Below are 18,265 nucleotides of genomic sequence, written 5' to 3' on the forward strand. Positions count from 1 at the left end.
ATTAAAATTATAAATATCGATTTGTAACAAATGAAAAAAAGGAAAATTCTAATTTTATACGTGCATTATTTTATATGATGCATTTAAATTAATATTTTGCAACTTGCAATTATTGAAATATAAAAACTATTCATATTTATTTTAATTGTACAAAAAAACTTATGGAATATATGTCATTGCTGGGTGAAAAGAATCGAATATTGTGTTACATCACATTTGACAAATAATGAATACCAAAGGGATTTACTCTTATTATCATGAAAGTAACCCCAATTCCCAGTCTACGATTGCTAATTTTACTTTATGTATACATATTTTTGCATGTTTATATCTTTAGTTTATAAATGCATGTGAATGAGTGACATGCTAACATACACTTCAGTCCATACGTTCTTAATATAAACATTCAACAAGTATTAATGTTTTTTTATTTTAAACTACAAATGATCAGTTAAGAATATAAAATATGCGAATGTGAAATATAAATATGCGAAAAAAATATCGTTCATCACGTATGTATCCGTTGCTCGATTATTAAAATAAATTTCTACACGTTTATCTGAATATGTACCATGATACATATTGCATCATAAAATAGATAAAGTGAAATGATATTTTTATTATTGATATAAGACAATTGATATTTTTTTAAATAATTCCTTTAACATGCTGAATAATTACAGCAAAGAAAAAAAAAATAAAAAATGGTCTTTATAATATAAGTAAATATTGCAATTTAAAATGAAACTTGTTATTATAATTGTTTATACATCAACATACATTATTTAATACAGATTATAATTCTTAAAAAGCGTCATTATAATAACATTATTTTTTTTAGCGCCAATAGAAATATGTATATGAAAAAAAAAAGTATTTGTATTTTATGAACACGTGACGTGTTAAACATTTAACGAGCGACAAGTACCTCTTATTATATATATTGACAAAAATATTCTTATATTATGAAATATATATGTATATAATAATTTACTTCTGTATGCTATCTTTGTAGCTATAAAATAAAACTCATTGGTTTCATACATGCTAAATTAAGAACAGCTCAGCTAACAAATTATAGCGTAATTGAAAAATACAAAATTTTGTATTATTGATATATATCATAAATTACATTGCAATTACAATAAAATATATAGATCTGTTAATTTGCATATTATAAGAAAGCGATTCTGAATTATAGTTGTACATTTTGTAACATCTTCTTTTGCTTTGTAATTATATGAAAAAAATTAGAAAAGAAGAAAGTTAATTTTATAAGCTAGTATAATATATTATATATAAACTTTGTATATATTTTTTGAATAATTATTCTAAATTAAAAATAGGTTTAATGCTTAATTGTTATTTATTTCTCATATCCTAAAGAAAATTCCTAATTTATAGTCTTATTCTTAAATAATTATAATATTATGAAATTAAAATTAAATAATAATCATACTATTTATTTATATCATCATATTATTATATAAGAAATAATTTAAATGATGGAAATTATACATTTTCGATAATTAAAAAATTTAATGCAAATTAATTATAAAATTAATTTCCTTTATTCATTGTATAATCAAAGTGATCTAAACAAAATTTGCATAAAGATAGAAAAATCAACTTTTATTTTCCTTGACATCGAGATTACATGGTCAGATTTAAAGCTCTTATGAAATAATTTTCTGTTAATATATGAATTCATTATGTTAATCGTTTATATAACCAGATTGATGTCTCTTATTCTTTCGAAATTGTTTCATTCGAGTTTATGTATGTAGTTCGATTTAGTCTAAGAGTAAATTTAATTATTAAAAGAAAGTGAAAAAAGAAGAAAAAGAACGAATTATTACAATATGAATCGTGTAAAAAAATTGTTATCGAGTAAAGAAACTCGAGATTATTTAATGAGGTAAGCAATGTGGAATTTAAGTATAGATAAAGTATATATATGTGTTTTGTTACTTAGTATATTATTTCGATTTAGTATATTATTTAATCAGAATAGATTTCATTATTGTTTCTTTTGTTTCAGTACACATTTTTGGGGACCTATAGCTAATTGGGGTATTCCAATCGCAGCAATCGCTGATATACAAAGAGATCCGAAATATATTAGTGGAAAAATGACGTTTGGTTAGTTTATCTACTTTCTTTTTTTCTAGTATAAATTGAATAATCATTAAAATTTTAAACATGCATATAAAGATAAGTAAAATTACGATATATATAAAGATTCTGTTACATTTTATTATAAATCTTATAATTATAAATCTTATAATTTTTTTTATACTTGTATCATATGTATCGCATAATGATAAAAATTCAGCAAAAAGAATAAAATAATATATATTTTCATATATTCTTTCATTACATTTAGATAAATTCAAAATATTAATTCATTATTTAAAAATATAGTTATATATTATAATAAAAATTATTAAATATAAAATTATTTTAATGAATATTAACAAATCTTTTGTTTTAATTCTCAATATACATATGCTATGGATTGCTGAACTTTTCAAAACTATAAAGATAAATTAAAATTTATAAGATATATTAATTTTTTCAGCTTTATGCTTATATTCAGCAATGTTCATGCGTTTTGCTCTAAGAGTTGAACCACGCAATTTACTTCTTTTTGCCTGTCATTTTGTGAATGAAGGAGCACAAATGACTCAAGGTTTTAGATTTATTAAATATCATTATGTAAATAAAGATAAATAATGATTGATAAAATAGATACTTGTAAAAATATCAGTGTTTGTAATTATTTAATTTTCCATTTATTATTCACTTAATATAATTTTTTTTTTATTTTTTCTTCATTATGATTCATTTTTGTTAATTTTACATAACTAAAATCCAGAGAATAATAATATATGGTAATAGTATATGGTATAGTAATATTTTTAAAATTAATTTATTATTTGAAAATTAAGTATCAAGTAAAAATAAAAATTTTTATAATTTATTGATAATAAATATAATAAATTACAATTGTAAATTATTTATTAATAAATATATAAAATATTAACATCAAATATTTATTATATATAATTATAGGATTAATCATGTATTGTATCATGATATTCATTCGTTATTTTAATTTGTATTATTTATGAAAAATAAAATAAAATAACAAATTTATAAAAATAAGATATTGTAATTTTTACAATGTATTATTATAAAATAAAATATAAAATAATAAAAATTTTAAAATGAGTTATAATAATATACATAATTTTCACAATTTATTTTTAAATGTACTATAAATCATGCATATTAAATAAAATATAATAAATACATATTTCAATGTAATTAAAATATGTAACATCAGAAATATATTGTTTAAAATTAAATAATTTTTAAAAATAGTAATTTCCTATTTATTCATATATAATATTCATATATTTATTTAATAAAATTATTTAAAAATAATTTTACAAAATCTCATTTTATTGTAAATATTATGTTTTATAAATTAATAATAACAATAATAACAAGCAAATAGTAAAGTATTTTAAAAATATAATATTTTTACATTTATTGTTTTTATTAATATTATTATTATTATATTATAATATATTATAATATATTATAATATATTTACTATATTTATTATTTCCTTAAATGATCATATTAATAATGGACGGATTGTATTCATAAAACTCTATCTTAATGAATATATATGAACTATATAAATGCATATAGAGTAAAATTCATATTATTATAATATTATTATGAGTCATTTGCATACTATAAAATAACAAAATATTGTCGATATAAGTAATAATATCCAATCGACTTGAATTGATGAGGCAGTAGCTAATCGACATTTAAACATATCATATCTGTAAAAATAAGCATTTGTGTTAAATTATTAATTATAATATGATATGAGAATTATTATATATTTTAAAATTATTGTTATATTAATTTATAATATTAATTACCTAGTTTTTTGATCGTTAATTAAATTATTAAATTCAGCTTCTACTAATTGACCATCATAATATGTAATTAAGTCTTCAAATGGATATTCAAAACCTTGTTTACACTCACACTTATATCCGCCTGTCTCGAAACCTCTTCCGAGAATAGGCACACACTATATATATATATACATACAATATATTAACACATTGATAATTATTCATATTCTTATACATATTAGATATATTATAATTAATATATTATTATAATTATATTAATATATTAAAATTATAGGAATAATTTTTATTATATATTATTAAAATTATAGCAATAATATTAATTAATACAATAGAATTTAATATCTTACATATGAAGTTTTTTGATCACACTTATGTGTACCCTTAAATGCATTTGGAGCGTAAAACACATCGTCGCATTGATTAATATCGAGTTGAAGTAGATCCATAGTAACAGCTACAATACCTCTATAATATATTATACCTCATAATATATCTCAATAAGGATTTTAATATAAAATGTGATCTTTCTTTTTTGATTTTTTTTCTTTAGAATTAAAACAGGTTTTCTATCCTTATGAACAATCTCACATTCGATTTCTCATGCATATGCTATACCTTATTCAGTTGTCCATATGGATAGAAATACTTACTTGAATTCCAGTTTCTCTTTCAAGCTGTCCAAGCCAAAAAACGGGGATGCATAGGTAATTACCCATTTCTTTACTTTACCGTTGCAATCAAAGTAAGGACTTGTCCAATGGCCATGATTCAGGTTTGCTGCTCTATACAAATGAATGAATATTCCCACATTAAAATAAATTCTATTTCCAAAATCAATTTTTTTTATATTAGAAATAAAATTTTTCTATATTTTCTATATCTTTTCTTAATTGAACTATATAGTTTTCCTTTTCACTTTTTTCATTTTTTTAAAATAATTCTTTTTTGTATAAAAAAATTTCATCAAAATTATTATCTTACCTATAAAAATTAGGATAATGCTCATATTTTTTAAGATATTCACCGGTTTCATTGAATCTTATTTTTATTTTCATATAATATTTTTCTAGTTCATCAAAATTTGTTGCCCATCTTTGTTTCAACAATTGAAAATAATTCTTTTTTGTATAAATATTATCTATAAAATAAAAACAAATAATTAAGATAATATTACGAATATGTTATAATAATTTATTATTATAACATATATTATTTAATAATAAATACTACCTGCATCATTATGTCTAGCTAAATCTTCAACCTTAAATTTAGTATTTAATTGAGTTTTGTAGGCATAAGGAGCAAAAAATGTTCTATTTGTAAATTTATTTCGATCCCAAAGCAATTCAGCAGAATATATTTTGGTATCTCCAAGTACTAAAGCTAAAGTCTCTCCAATCATTTGATCTTCGGTAAGTGGTCTATCAGCTACTCTTTTACCTGAATAAACCTCAAGAGGATCAGAAATTTGTAGAAATGCACTAATAAAATTTGCCAATCTAGTTGCCATTTTCGCTTCGTTTTCAAAAAATTCTTTAGCACCGAAACTTATATCTCCGCGTAATGTTAAATCTTCTTGCTTGTAACTGTAATATTAAATATTAATGAATTTTTTTCAATATTTTACTTTCTGAATTACATAAAAAAATGAAAAATATCAAAAAATGAATATTTTATGATATACCTATTGCAAGTTTTTGAATTGATGCTTAAAATGAATTTAAGAATTTGATCTATATTAATTTTTTCAGATTTTATTGCTTCTGGTCCAATAGAATAATTTCTATAGTGATAAAATTGCTCTAAATACTTTTCTCTAATATGAGGTTTTGCCTTTTCCCATTCAACAGGCATTTTATGTATCCCTATAAGAAATGAAAAAATAAAAATATAATATAATATAATAAATAATCATCAATAATGACAGTAATAATAATTATAAAAAATAAATATATAGATATTTACATCCTATTCGAGAGCAATCAAATCCATTGTAATATTGCTCTTGAGTTGCTCTTTCTATAATTTCACCTAGGTATGGACGCCGTACTACATTTGGTAATCTGAAGCCTGGTTTACATCTACATTGATATCCACCTCTTCTAAAACCCCAGCCATGTAATGGCTCACACTAAATTAAATTGTAATTAATTGTAATTTAAAATTTAAAAAAAGATAATTTTCTTAAAAAAATATTAAATATATAATAATTTTTATATTTAATACCTCAGTAGTTTCAGTTTTACATCTCGCAGTATTTACAAATCTATTGGGACCACTATTTCCTTTTCCTTTTGGACATTGATTAATATCTATTCTTTCAAAATCCATTTCAATAACTGATATGGCAGTATAACTATAATAAAGATATATAATTTAATGAAAAATTCAAATAAGAAAAAATTCAATATATAACTTGTAATATATAATAATAATATACGTTGGATATTCAATATGTCTAAATCCTGTATGTCTTGGATATATATCTGCTATTGGCACAACTGCTGCCACAAGCCATCGATTTGATCTCCCACAATCATAATAAGGTCTGGTCCATTTTACAGGACCAGGATGTTCATCTGCACCTATAAAAAATAAAAAAAGAGTTTTAATAATATAAAATTTTATATTATTTAAATTGATCATTTTTATTATAATACCAGGTGGTCCATGAAAGGTAAATGTTTCATTAGTATTGTTAGCATATCTAATTTCAACTTGATAAGTGATTTTAGTGTCATGTCTTTTATCAACATTATCTGGTAACCATTTCTTATACCTATATTAATAGAATTGATAATATTTAATAATTTATAAATTATAAAACTTTTTCTTATCTAAACATAATTTTAATAATCTAAATTTTGTTTACCATTCATTTATACGATAATAATCTGTTGTATAATCTTCACCAAGACTACCACTAGCAAATGCCCCAAGATCTTGTACATTAAATGTATTTCTTGTGGATATTCTTTCTAAATGTATAGGATCATTAAAATCATCAGCTCTAAAAGTTCGTGGTGCAAATCTAGGCATAGTTTTATTAAAAAAGCCTCTATATGATGAAGAATAAGACATATTTGGTGAAAAATATATAGCGGAAGCATTTATATGTGAATTTGCAGAAACATCAGCAACTGTTGATAAAAAATAATACATCATGCCTGGATCATAAGTATCATTGATAGCAGGACGTATGAATCGAGATTGTAAAATGTAACTCCAAAAAAATGATCTACTAAGAGCCATATTATGAAGATGAAGTAAAGCAGTTCGATTTGGAAATACAGGATTGATATTAATATCTTTAATATCAGGTAAATGAGAGACTGTATCTTTTGGTAGATAGAGGTCTCCGATATGTTGAATAGGACAATTTTCTTCATTAATCTTATCCATTTTTAAACGGATTTCATCAAAAGCATCTCTAGCTTGCCACTCATATTGTCCGACAACGCCCAAACAATAGAAACTTATAATCACTATCGTATATATTTTAAAATTAATGAATTCCATCTTCTAATAAATATACTAAATTCTTATATAGGTATTGTATTATATTGATTCATCGTCATATCAATAAGGAAAAAAAAAATATAAAAAAATAAGAAATAAATTCTTTTCTGTTTGTCACATACACGTACATTCATTCACATTTCACATCGAACTATATCAATATTAAATACCATATTCAATTCACTTCAAAATCTCTATTTGCCTGCTTTATGGAAGTTACTAAGTTACTAAATATATACATAATGCCTGAGTTCTGATGTCATCAATTCTATACTAAATTAGAGTTAACTTTCATTGAAGTTAACGATATCCTCTTTTAAACCGCCATTATTTGAAAACTTTAAATATAAAAAAAAAATGTATGTATGTATGTATATTATATTAAACTATAAAGCGTTATTTGTACATTTTGTTAAAAAAAAAAGAGTTCTTAAAAAATAAATTTTTTAAAAAATAAGAAACTAAAATAAAAATTTAATATAAAACGACATTTAAATATTTTTTATTATGTTAATTCAAATAGCATCTTGGTCCATCGACCCTTCTAAGAGTAACTCTCCCAAGTATGTAGTATTCCGCTTGCTATAGCATTATCTGAATACAGGTTCACCCCTATTTATTTGGCATGTGAAAAAAGAAGAATTTCTCATAGCTAAACAAGTATTTTGGAGAGAAGAGTAGCTGGGGGTCCATCTCATGCTTTAATGCAACTGTTCTGGTTCCTGAGAAAATCTTTACGATGTCTGCAAGCAGTTCAAGATTTTCAATGTCAACGTGGGAAATAATTTTAAAGTATTATTAAATATTTTTTATGCAATAGTTTTTCAAATTTATATTTGTAAAAATAAATATAAAAAAATATTCGTAAAAAATATTTTAACAATAATTATAATTGTAAAAAATAATAACAATTTTTTACATCAAATTATTGTTCAGATATCTCTCCTATGTTACAATATACTTAAAGTAATGATATTAAAATTATTAAATATCTTTAAATTTTTTTAGATATATAAATTTAATTACAAACATTTCTACGTTAAAATTCCAACCTCCCACGACAATGGCTCTAGAGTCGAGCAAAAAATGCATTGTCTGTGGAGAGTGCAGACAGCTAAGTAATGAGAGATAGAAAAAGACATGAAAGAAGAAGAGGGAACAAGAGGAAAAAGAAATATGTATATTTAAATATACAGTATAACAATAAGTGAAGTTTAATTTATCAACATTTTATTCATGAATTAACGTATAGTTTTAATTATGGTTATGAATAAAATAATAATTTTTAACGAAAACAGAATTTGAACGAATAAAAATTAAGAAAACGGAAAAGTTCTGAAGGAACAGGTTTCAGCAAGCGAACATACGAGCACCATCTGTCTTTGTTGCTTCTTCTCCTTTGAGGGACGCGGGTGCGTGCTCAACCAGACAGGCGGTTTACGGTTGAATTCAGGACCGTATCTTGTTGTCTGTACTCTGTTCTGTTATCTAAAACGTTATTTGTAATAATTATGAAAATGTTCATGGGAACTAATTCCTTCTTAATTAAAGAATAATAATTTAAATTGTACAATTTTATTTTAATATAAATTTTTTAAATATGTAAAAATGTAATATAAAATTTTATATTTTTTATGATTTTATTTCAAATTATTAAAATAGCATTTTTTATGTAAATAAAATTATGTATATATATGTATATATATATATATATATACATATATAAAATTTATATACATATATAAAATATATAATAATTCTTATTTTAGGAAAAGAATTTGTAAAATTAAAAATAGAAAAATTTGTATGCTTTATGCTATTAGTATCAATACATAATAGTATAATATATAACATAACAATATAAAAAATTTAAATTTTATAATAAAAAAAATTGCAGAATTTTCTAATTAAATATAGATTTTCTAAAAATACTTATATCATATGTAAAAATATATGATTAAAACTTTATTAAAGGAAAAAAAAAGTATATATTTAAAATCTACTGAAATCTAATATATATTTATTTATTTATTTATACATTATTTATTTATTTATATATATATTATATATACATGCATATATTATGTAATTTTATTTTATAGAATATATATTGGTTTATTAATTCAAGTATATTCATATATTTTAGAGATACATCAACTTCTCTTATATTATATAATTTTTTTTTTCTTATTTATGTATATAATATTTTATAATAAAATAACAATACAATTTTTAATGTATTATTTTTTAATGTATTCAATGTTTTATAATTAATGACACGAATATTGTAATTTCTAATCAAATATAATTTAATGCTATTCTAAAATTATTTCTTTGAATTTTTCTATTATAATTTAGTTACAAATATATACATAACATATGTAACTGTACACATAATGATATATAGAATACAAATAAAGATAATAAAAATATAGATAAATTACAATAAAAATATTTAAATATATTATAAAAAAATGTAAATATTTATTAAAAAAAATAAAAAAGAAAAAAATATGAAAAATTATTGAAAGAATGATACAGGAACGGAAAAGAATTGCGACGAGCCTGACTAAGGCGGGGCTCGCATATACCGCGAAGAGAGGTAAGCGGTTGAATCGGATTGGATTGGGGCGCAACTAGCAAGCAAGCGAGCAAGTGAGGAAACTGGTTTGGTTTTGTAGGGCTTGCACCACTGCACCGTTCTTTCAGCGAGACAGTCCAATTTATGCATTACGGCTATGTAGGCACTACATGATATCAAAACGCTGCGCCCGGGCTTACTTCACTTACCGTCACCATCACTGCAATATTATCGAAACTTTGCAAGTGCCTACAAGACTAAATTCACTGCATTATATTTTATCTAATACAATCAAGTGTTGAATGCAATTTATAATATACATTTGAATATAGTTTGATATAACGTGAAAGTGAAGAAAAGTACATGCAAGTTTATATTTGTGTTAATATTGGTGATATCTGTAATATGAATTTTTTATTGGTTAAAAACTTGTGACTATTTTGTGTGTAATATTTGGTGCTTCGTTTTATAATTTGTTCAAAATTAATACTGTGAAGATTTCAGATTTTATACAGGTACATTATTTTTACCGTATAATTATATTTCGGAGGTTATGGCATTTGATTTGCTTAGTATTCTTATCATTTATTCTTTCTTTATTGTTTAATCTAACCTAAAAAATAATATTTTATAAGTATAAATTATATTAAATATAAGTTTATTAATATGAAATAAATGTAGCATTAGAATTATATATAATCATTTATTTTTTGTGAAATTTAATATTACAAAATTATGCGATCGCTGTTTTCATATTTTTTATTATTTATATTTAATTTTTTTTATTGTTTCATTATTCAAAAGAAGTAATATAAGAAAAATATAAAATAGAAACAAAAAACATAAATTTATTTTACAATATTTTATAAGAGCGTAGTTATAATATTTTTGGTAAATTATTAGCTTATTATTTTAATAATAAAAATTTTTGATTCACAATTCAAATAAATTAATTTGTGTTTAAATTTTATTATTAAAAGTAAAAAAAAAAAATAGAATATAATATAAAAAAATTATAGATATGTAATTATTATTGATACTTTTAAATTTTTTGTATATGTAGATAATATATTTATTAAAAATATTTGCAATTATTGAAAATAATTCATTGAACAAGTACAACGATTAGATTAAATTTGCGTATTATAGAATTAACATACTATTGTGTATGTACATTTCAAGTATGAAATTCGTTATTTCACGAGTGCATATTGCATGGTCAACTTTTTCTTTTCAACGTTTTGCACGAACCAATCAGAATTCGCGAATATACCTCAGAAGAAAATGGCTAACTCGTGTCGCTGGGTTCGAGCGTATCTTTGCGCGTCGTTTTGTGAACCCCGTAGTCTGCAATCACGTTGACGTCTATCGCCATTTCCTCACAGGAGGATTTTGTTCGATTACTTTCTAAGGTATATGCAATTATTCTTGTTATGAATATTGTGAATAATTTTTATCAATGTGCTTTTTTAATAATGCGTTAATGAACACGATAAAAAATTCATTAGTTAGAATAGCAGGTGTGATGTTATCGCGAGTGTAAAAGTGCATTGCATCCTTCAAGAAATATGGATGCAACTCTATTGCCGGCCGGCAAGCTTTACACAAAAAATTGCAGTTACATTTCTCTTGAAGCACAATTTTGTATTTTATATATTAAATACGTTATTCTGAAACAATTCATTATAATAATTAAATTCTCGTATTTTAAAGTGCATTGTTCAATAATGGAGACTTCTTTATTATATATTTCAAATTAAGGAGTAGGTATACGATATTATCAATGATACATTGATGATTCATAAAAATTTTCTTGTAATTTTTATTTATAAAGCTATGGATAACATTTAAAAGTTTTAATATAAAAATTGTTTGTAAACGCGGGAACTTGTACGTACTATGCATTATATGTTGAATAGTTGTGTTCGAGTCTTAATCACGTTCGTTACATTTCTTCTATTTCATGTACTCCATTTTTTTTCATAATTATTTTTACATATTTCTATTTCCAATTCTTTTTTTCCCATTTCAAATTATTTATTTATATATTCTTTTTATATATGTTTCATTTTATTTTGTATATAATATACTTTATTTTTAATCTTTTGAATGATTGATATTTTAGTTAAAAAAATTTTGAATAATAGATGTTGGAAATTCTGAATATAAAGTTTGAAAATAATATTATATATTGAATATTATAAAATTATATCAAATTATAAATCTTATATTAAGTACTAAATAAAAAAACTGTTATGATTCTTTTAATTTTCATGAATATATCTGATTAAATATTTTAATTATTTATAAATATTTATGTTTATTTTTTAAATTATATATATCATATTAAATAATATTTCTTTATATAAAATAAGAAGTATTTTAATGCTTTTAATATTTTATAATTATAATTTAGAAAATATTAGATTTTAATATTTAAGTGCAAAAAACAAATATTTAAATACTAAAAAATTATGTAATATCGATATTATAAATGATATAATATAATCAATATAATAATATTGATATTGCCCCCATAAAAAAATTAAAAATCACTAATATAATAATGTAGTTTTGTTCGAAAGATTTTTTATATTTTAATCCTTTGCGGTATATTTCTATTTTAATCTTTTGTTATATATTTCTATTTAATTATTTTTTTTTCTCTCTTTTATTTTTTCAGTTAAAATAAAGAACTAAGTATTATTGTGATAAATGCGAAAACTTCGAAATCGATTTTTGCATTATTTTTGATAAAATATGATATTTTTTCATTCTATTATTGAAACAAGTGTTGATGTTTAAGAATTATCTTATTGTTTACAATATTAATACAATTATATTTTTAAAAATATTTGATTCCTCGATTCTTTTTTATTCTTAGATATTCTTAGTGCAATAAATCATCAGTAATTATGTGAGTATTAATTATTTTGATACATGTCAATATAAATTAGATTTTCTATTGTATTGAAGAATGCTTAAAAATATATGATATAATATAAAATTAGAAGAATAGTTTATAAGTTTTTATTAAATTTTATTTAATTTAAAGTAATTACTAATAACAAAATCGAATTCAATATTATTGAATTAAACATATGTAAAAATTTACAGAAAAAAATTTGCTTATTTATATAAAATTGTATAATAAGTATATAATAAGTATATACTTTTTATTGAAAAATAATTTTTATTAATAAATATTTCCAATAATAATAACAATAATATAATAATATTATATCTGGTGAAAATATAACCGCAAAGGGTTAATTAAGATATTTAATGGGCAATAAATTTAATATATTAAATATATTTTATTTTAATAATAATTTAAAAAGATATAAACTTTAAATTAAATTATATAAATATAAAAACTAAAATAATTAAAATTTTTGTTTTCTCAAAGATGTTGTCTTGGAAATAAAAATTTGTTTTAGCTATGGCAGAAGGAAATGGGGAAATAAAAATGGAAGAGAAACAGTCTAAGGAGGAAATGGAATATGTAGAAAGAACAGAAGATTTTTCAAAGTTGATTCAATATGGATTAGATGAAAAAGTAGCTGCAAAATTAGATGAAATTTATAAAACAGGAAAATTAGCTCACGTGGATTTGGATGAAAGAGCATTAGATGCTTTAAAGGAATTTCCTGTTGATGGTGCATTAAATGTACTCACACAATTTCTTGAATCTAATTTAGAACACGTATCAAATAAATCTGCATATCTTTGTGGTGTAATGAAAACCTATAGACAAAAAAGTCGAGCTGGACAAGGTACTGGTACCAGTACTACTCCAAAAGCACCAGATGAAGACAAAATAAAGGTAGATATTTATTTTATTAATTTGATATTTATAATGTAAATTATATTTATAATTATTTATAAACTTACAACTTAAATTATAAAAAAAATATAAAATTGTTTATAATGGTTTAGATGATTCTTGAACGAACTGGTTATCCTTTGGATGTAACAACAGGGCAGAGGAAATATGGAGGTCCTCCTCCAAATTGGGAAGGTCCTACACCCGGAACTGGTTGCGAGGTAAAACAATGATTTATTTTTATATATTTTTTTTATTTATCAAGCTCTACTTTTTTTTATATATATTTTTTTAATTTTTTTTGTATTTATTAGTTATTAATATTTTAATATTATTTTATATATTTTTTTCTCCTAAAAGGTATTTTGTGGAAAAATTCCAAAAGATATGTATGAAGACGAATTAATTCCTTTGTTTGAAAAATGTGGAAAAATTTGGGATTTAAGATTAATGATGGATCCGATGGCAGGATGTAACAGAGGATATGCTTTTATCACTTTTACTAATAGGGAAGCAGCACAACAAGCTGTTAGAGAGGTATGTAGATATTATTTGAATTATTTTTACTATCATGTAGGTACATGTTTGTGAAGCGTACAAATTCTGTTATCCTAGTTTACAACATCTTGTTATGGATATATCAATTCCCTTCACTTTTGTTTAGAAAAACTTTAGAAATGTTACAAAATTGTTATTGCTACCAAAATAAGTAAATTTTCGAAATGTTTAAATACATTATTGCACATGTTTTATTTCTTTGCTTTCTTCCTGTTTCTATAACTTGTTTTATTGAATTATTTTTATTTATGTTTATGGTATTTGTTTCAAAATGAACGTTAATCGACTCATCAAATTGAAGATGATATAAGAACATCTTCTTTTTCCTTTTCTTCTTTTTTCTTCTTACATTAAACATTTCGAATACATTTTTTTCATATTCCCATGTGGCTTGTTCTATATGTTGTGACTTGCGTTTTCTTTCTTTATTTTTTTTTTCTTTTTTTTCTTCTCTCTTTTTTATTTATTTATTTTTAAAATTGTAGTTTTAACACAAATGTTTTAGCATTATTTTACTAATGGTAAAAAATAATAAAATTTGACATTCAATGTCTTTTAGTTAGGAACAATCCACATATTTGTTTCATACATATACATATATGTCCCTGACCACTAATTTATATTTAAATATATAATGATGCCCAACACATGCCAAATACTTAACAGCAGCAAAACAGAGAGAGAAAATAAATGCACATATGTATAACAGTATAAGTACACGCGCGCGCGCACGCGAATACATGCAGAATATACATATTTTTCTGTACATATATATACATATACACATACATTTGAACAGGTACGCATTTACATATACACATACGCGCACACACATATCATAAGCGCGCGCGCGCATAGGTGTATGCGTACGTACGTACGTGCGTACATACGTACGTACGTGCGTACGTACGTATGTATGTATGTATGTATGTATGATGTATGTATGTATGTATGTATGTATGATGTATGTATGTATGTATGTATGTATGTATGTACGTATGTATGTATGCATGTATGTATATATATACATACATGTATATAATAATGTCCTATGGATGAGTTTCTTTTTCCAGCTCTCCTCTTTGCTCAGTGGGCAAAATTGGGAGTGGAGAACTTTCCTAAACATTGACGATGCGAAAAAAAGAAGTTCGTGTGGTTTAATTGGTTAGGGGTATATTTACTTAATTGGTTGACTTTCGTTGGACAGTGACAATTTTTGTAACAAAATTTTGAAAATTGGTAGGTTTAAAATTTGTTTACAGGAGCACATACGTGAACGCCGGTTTCCTATATTGTGAAGACTCGAGCGACAAAGCGCATGCCACTTTCTCGCTTTCATGGAACCAGGCCATGTTAATTATTTCACTAAATTTCATATTTTGAAAAATCTTTCCTAAATTCTTTTGTTTGTCGCAATTAGATAAAACATGAAGTGTATATCATTGGAACAATATGAGGCATGTGTTTGTTTTCTTCATCCCACAGCTCGATAATCACGAAATAAAACCCGGCAAGAATCTGAAAGTAAACATTAGCGTTCCTAATCTACGACTTTTCGTGGGGAACATACCAAAGTCAAAAGGCAAAGAGGAGATCTTGGAGGAATTTGGTAAATTAACAGGTAAAGTGAATACGAGGCGTGTGTACCTACCTATCTACCTATACCTACCTGTCTACCTGTATTGTAACTTACGAGTGGTAGCTTTTAAGTAGTGGTTGTAGATGGTATGGAATTTTGGAGCATCCAAGAAATAAACACAATCGTACGCGCGACCGTGCGATTTACAGTTACCTATGTCACCTTCAGTTCTGATCAGTCTCCTTGCCTCTCGGTTTATTAGTGAACAGTAACACCTCTCTGGTCCAAGTCTTCTTTTCCTCGCATATTTAGGTTGAGTTATGAGTTATATACTTCCTACTTTTATTTAATGTACTTCCTTTCTTTTCTCCCAAATAATTTTTCTTTTACTCCTTATAGCGTTCCTTTATCCTTTAGTTTTCACAATTACCGTTGTCGTTCTTATTATCATAGTTACCGTTATCGCCATCATTATCGTTGTTCTGTTGCATCTTCATTGTAGGATCACAATTATTTTATGATCGGTACCAAACCATCACTACTACCACTACGATCAACACCATTCGTTTTTTGCTATCAAACATACACGCGAACAATACCACAATTACACTAAAGCGCGCAAACACACAATCTTACACAATTAATCTTAATCTTGACATTTGAAGTTTGATCTTCTTGGCGATTTGAACGTATACTTTTATTTTCATTTTTTAATTCCTTATTTTGCTGTTTCTTTTGTTTGATTTTTTCTTCTTTTTTTTCTACATAATAAAAAGGATAAAGAGAGACAAAGTATTTAGAAGAGAAAATGTGGAAGCAATTCAATATGGCAGAATTATTAAAATTATATAGTGAGATAATAATAAATATAATGCGCGCTGTCCTGCGTGGTTGTTATCAGTTTTTGCATCATGTTAACGCGATTCATAACTGGACCTCAAGCATGGGGGTATGGGAGATATGCGTGGACCGCTGGGGCGTTTGACTCGCTAACAAACGGACAGGCACTCCCATCCACCTACCTACTTACCTACTATACCTATCACCTTACCTAGCTATCCATATATCTATTTCTATTTATCAACTATTCTGTCTATCGATCTACCCATCTGCCCATCTAATACTATCTATTAATCCATGAATACCTACCTATTTCTATTTATCAACTTGTCTATTTATATATTTATTTCTGTTTACCAGTTTCCCTATCTACTTATCTTTTTATTCATTTATTTATCTTATATAACTTAACTTATCTGTCTGTCTACCTATTTACCTATTTTCCTACCTACTTACATACCTATCTACCTTTATACCTACTTACCTATCTATCTATCTATCAATATAACTATCTATCTACCTCTATATATCTATTCATCCATTCACCGACCGTATACGATAATTAACTCCAGTTTATTTTTTCACATTCATTTATTAATTTGCTTGCCCTGTTCCTTCGTATAAGATATATATAATTTCCCTGAAGGTCGCTTCACGATATCCCACGTTCAGAACAGCCAATAAGCAGGTGAAATTGTAAAAGGCAAGCTTAATTGGCACTCTCCTTCCACATTATTCTTACAGCTGAATGATTATGAGATTCGGAAAGGGAAAAAGATTGGTGTTACCGTATCTTATAACAATCATCGCTTGTTTGTGGGAAATATTCCAAAGAATCGAGACCGAGATGACTTGTTCGAAGAATTTACAAAGCACGCACGTAAGTTGATAATTGTCCTTCAAATCAGCAAGCAGTAACCAAAGGAAATTCTATGGGAAAAAAAAATGGTGGGACAAAACTTTTATTTTTTAACAATCGGCTGTTTCTATTCGATTTTTTAGTTAGAGATGCTTGATGGGTAAATTTTTAATGCCCTCTGGCATCATTATCAAGTAGGCAGATTTTTCCTTAAATTAAATTGATACATATGTCGTAGAATATAATTTGTTACCTATAAAACATTCCGCCACACATTTTCACCACAAACATCATCAAAGTTTTTCATTTTGAAAAATAAATCTTTATTCTTTATTATTTTATTATATTTTATTTTCTATTAACTTTTGGATAAATCATTGGCTGTAATTGATTAACGAATTTTTGTATTATATTGTGTCCCACAGTCATAAAATTTAATTTATTATCTGTCATAATTATACATATGAAATTTAACTGTTTTCGATAAGACATTCTTAATGTTTATTATTTTTCCTTTCAAATTTTTTTTTTTTTTTTT

General features: G+C 24.2%; 3 protein-coding genes and 1 long non-coding RNA gene across 23 annotated transcripts in view; 2 read left to right on the top strand and 2 right to left on the bottom strand.

Moving 5' to 3' along the window:
• The first annotated feature begins 1,649 nt into the window (after window positions 1-1,649).
• Window positions 1,650-2,766, top strand: LOC102673758 (mitochondrial pyruvate carrier 1). Its single transcript, XM_006611719.2, has 3 exons — window positions 1,650-1,918; window positions 2,042-2,142; window positions 2,582-2,766. The coding sequence occupies exons 1-3, from the start codon at window positions 1,863-1,865 to the stop codon at window positions 2,734-2,736; spliced, it is 312 nt and encodes a 103-aa protein (XP_006611782.1). The 5' UTR covers window positions 1,650-1,862; the 3' UTR covers window positions 2,737-2,766.
• A 954-nt stretch (window positions 2,767-3,720) lies between these two features.
• LOC102675861 lies at window positions 3,721-7,723 on the bottom strand. The gene is made up of 12 exons (XM_006611740.2): window positions 6,838-7,723; window positions 6,626-6,744; window positions 6,406-6,550; window positions 6,192-6,321; window positions 5,931-6,096; window positions 5,650-5,830; window positions 5,196-5,551; window positions 4,947-5,103; window positions 4,616-4,747; window positions 4,313-4,430; window positions 3,966-4,120; window positions 3,721-3,863 (listed from the first exon to the last, which is right to left on the bottom strand). The coding sequence occupies exons 1-12, from the start codon at window positions 7,482-7,484 to the stop codon at window positions 3,758-3,760; spliced, it is 2,412 nt and encodes an 803-aa protein (XP_006611803.1). The 5' UTR covers window positions 7,485-7,723; the 3' UTR covers window positions 3,721-3,757.
• Window positions 7,724-10,115: 2,392 nt separating this feature from the next.
• The window catches only part of LOC102674118 (heterogeneous nuclear ribonucleoprotein Q), a 25,788-nt gene continuing 17,638 nt past the window's right edge, over window positions 10,116-18,265 (top strand). For 6 of the 20 annotated variants that reach the window (XM_006611721.2, XM_006611726.2, XM_006611738.2 and 3 more), the window contains exons 1-5: window positions 11,342-11,477; window positions 13,506-13,891; window positions 14,005-14,112; window positions 14,252-14,428; window positions 17,613-17,748. In XM_006611721.2, the coding sequence (XP_006611784.1) occupies window positions 13,508-13,891; window positions 14,005-14,112; window positions 14,252-14,428; window positions 17,613-17,748 (805 nt within the window). In that variant the 5' untranslated portion in view covers window positions 11,342-11,477; window positions 13,506-13,507. Of the gene's footprint in view, window positions 10,581-11,339; window positions 11,478-11,778; window positions 11,829-13,505; window positions 13,892-14,004; window positions 14,113-14,251; window positions 14,429-15,934; window positions 16,071-17,612; window positions 17,749-18,265 lie in introns of those variants that run through there. The other 14 variants (XM_006611734.2, XM_006611735.2, XM_006611733.2 and 11 more) reach the window with 8 other exon arrangements.
• On the bottom strand, window positions 16,747-17,591 carry LOC116185069. Its single transcript, XR_004149811.1, has 2 exons — window positions 17,345-17,591; window positions 16,747-17,074 (listed from the first exon to the last, which is right to left on the bottom strand). It is a non-coding gene; the product is annotated as an uncharacterized LOC116185069 (long non-coding RNA).

This window comes from Apis dorsata, unplaced genomic scaffold (assembly GCF_000469605.1).
Source record: "Apis dorsata unplaced genomic scaffold, Apis dorsata 1.3 scaffold_92, whole genome shotgun sequence".
Lineage (NCBI taxonomy): Eukaryota > Metazoa > Arthropoda > Insecta > Hymenoptera > Apidae > Apis > Apis dorsata.

What these genes read in the sequence shown, in the direction of transcription:
- LOC102673758 (XM_006611719.2), top strand. Translation starts at nt 1,863, where the DNA reads ATGAATCGTGTAAAAAAATTGTTATCGAGTAAAGAAACTCGAGATTAT. An exon ending in ACTCGAGATTATTTAATGAG is followed by an intron (nt 1,919 to 2,041) that starts GTAAGCAATGTG and finishes CTTTTGTTTCAG; the next exon opens with TACACATTTTTGGGGACCTA. An exon ending in TAGTGGAAAAATGACGTTTG is followed by an intron (nt 2,143 to 2,581) that starts GTTAGTTTATCT and finishes TAATTTTTTCAG; the next exon opens with CTTTATGCTTATATTCAGCA.
- LOC102675861 (XM_006611740.2), bottom strand. Translation starts at nt 7,484, where the DNA reads ATGGAATTCATTAATTTTAAAATATATACGATAGTGATTATAAGTTTC. An exon ending in AGCTAGACATAATGATGCAG is followed by an intron (nt 5,104 to 5,195) that starts GTAGTATTTATT and finishes TTTATTTTATAG; the next exon opens with ATAATATTTATACAAAAAAG. An exon ending in ATTAACGATCAAAAAACTAG is followed by an intron (nt 3,864 to 3,965) that starts GTAATTAATATT and finishes TTATTTTTACAG; the next exon opens with ATATGATATGTTTAAATGTC.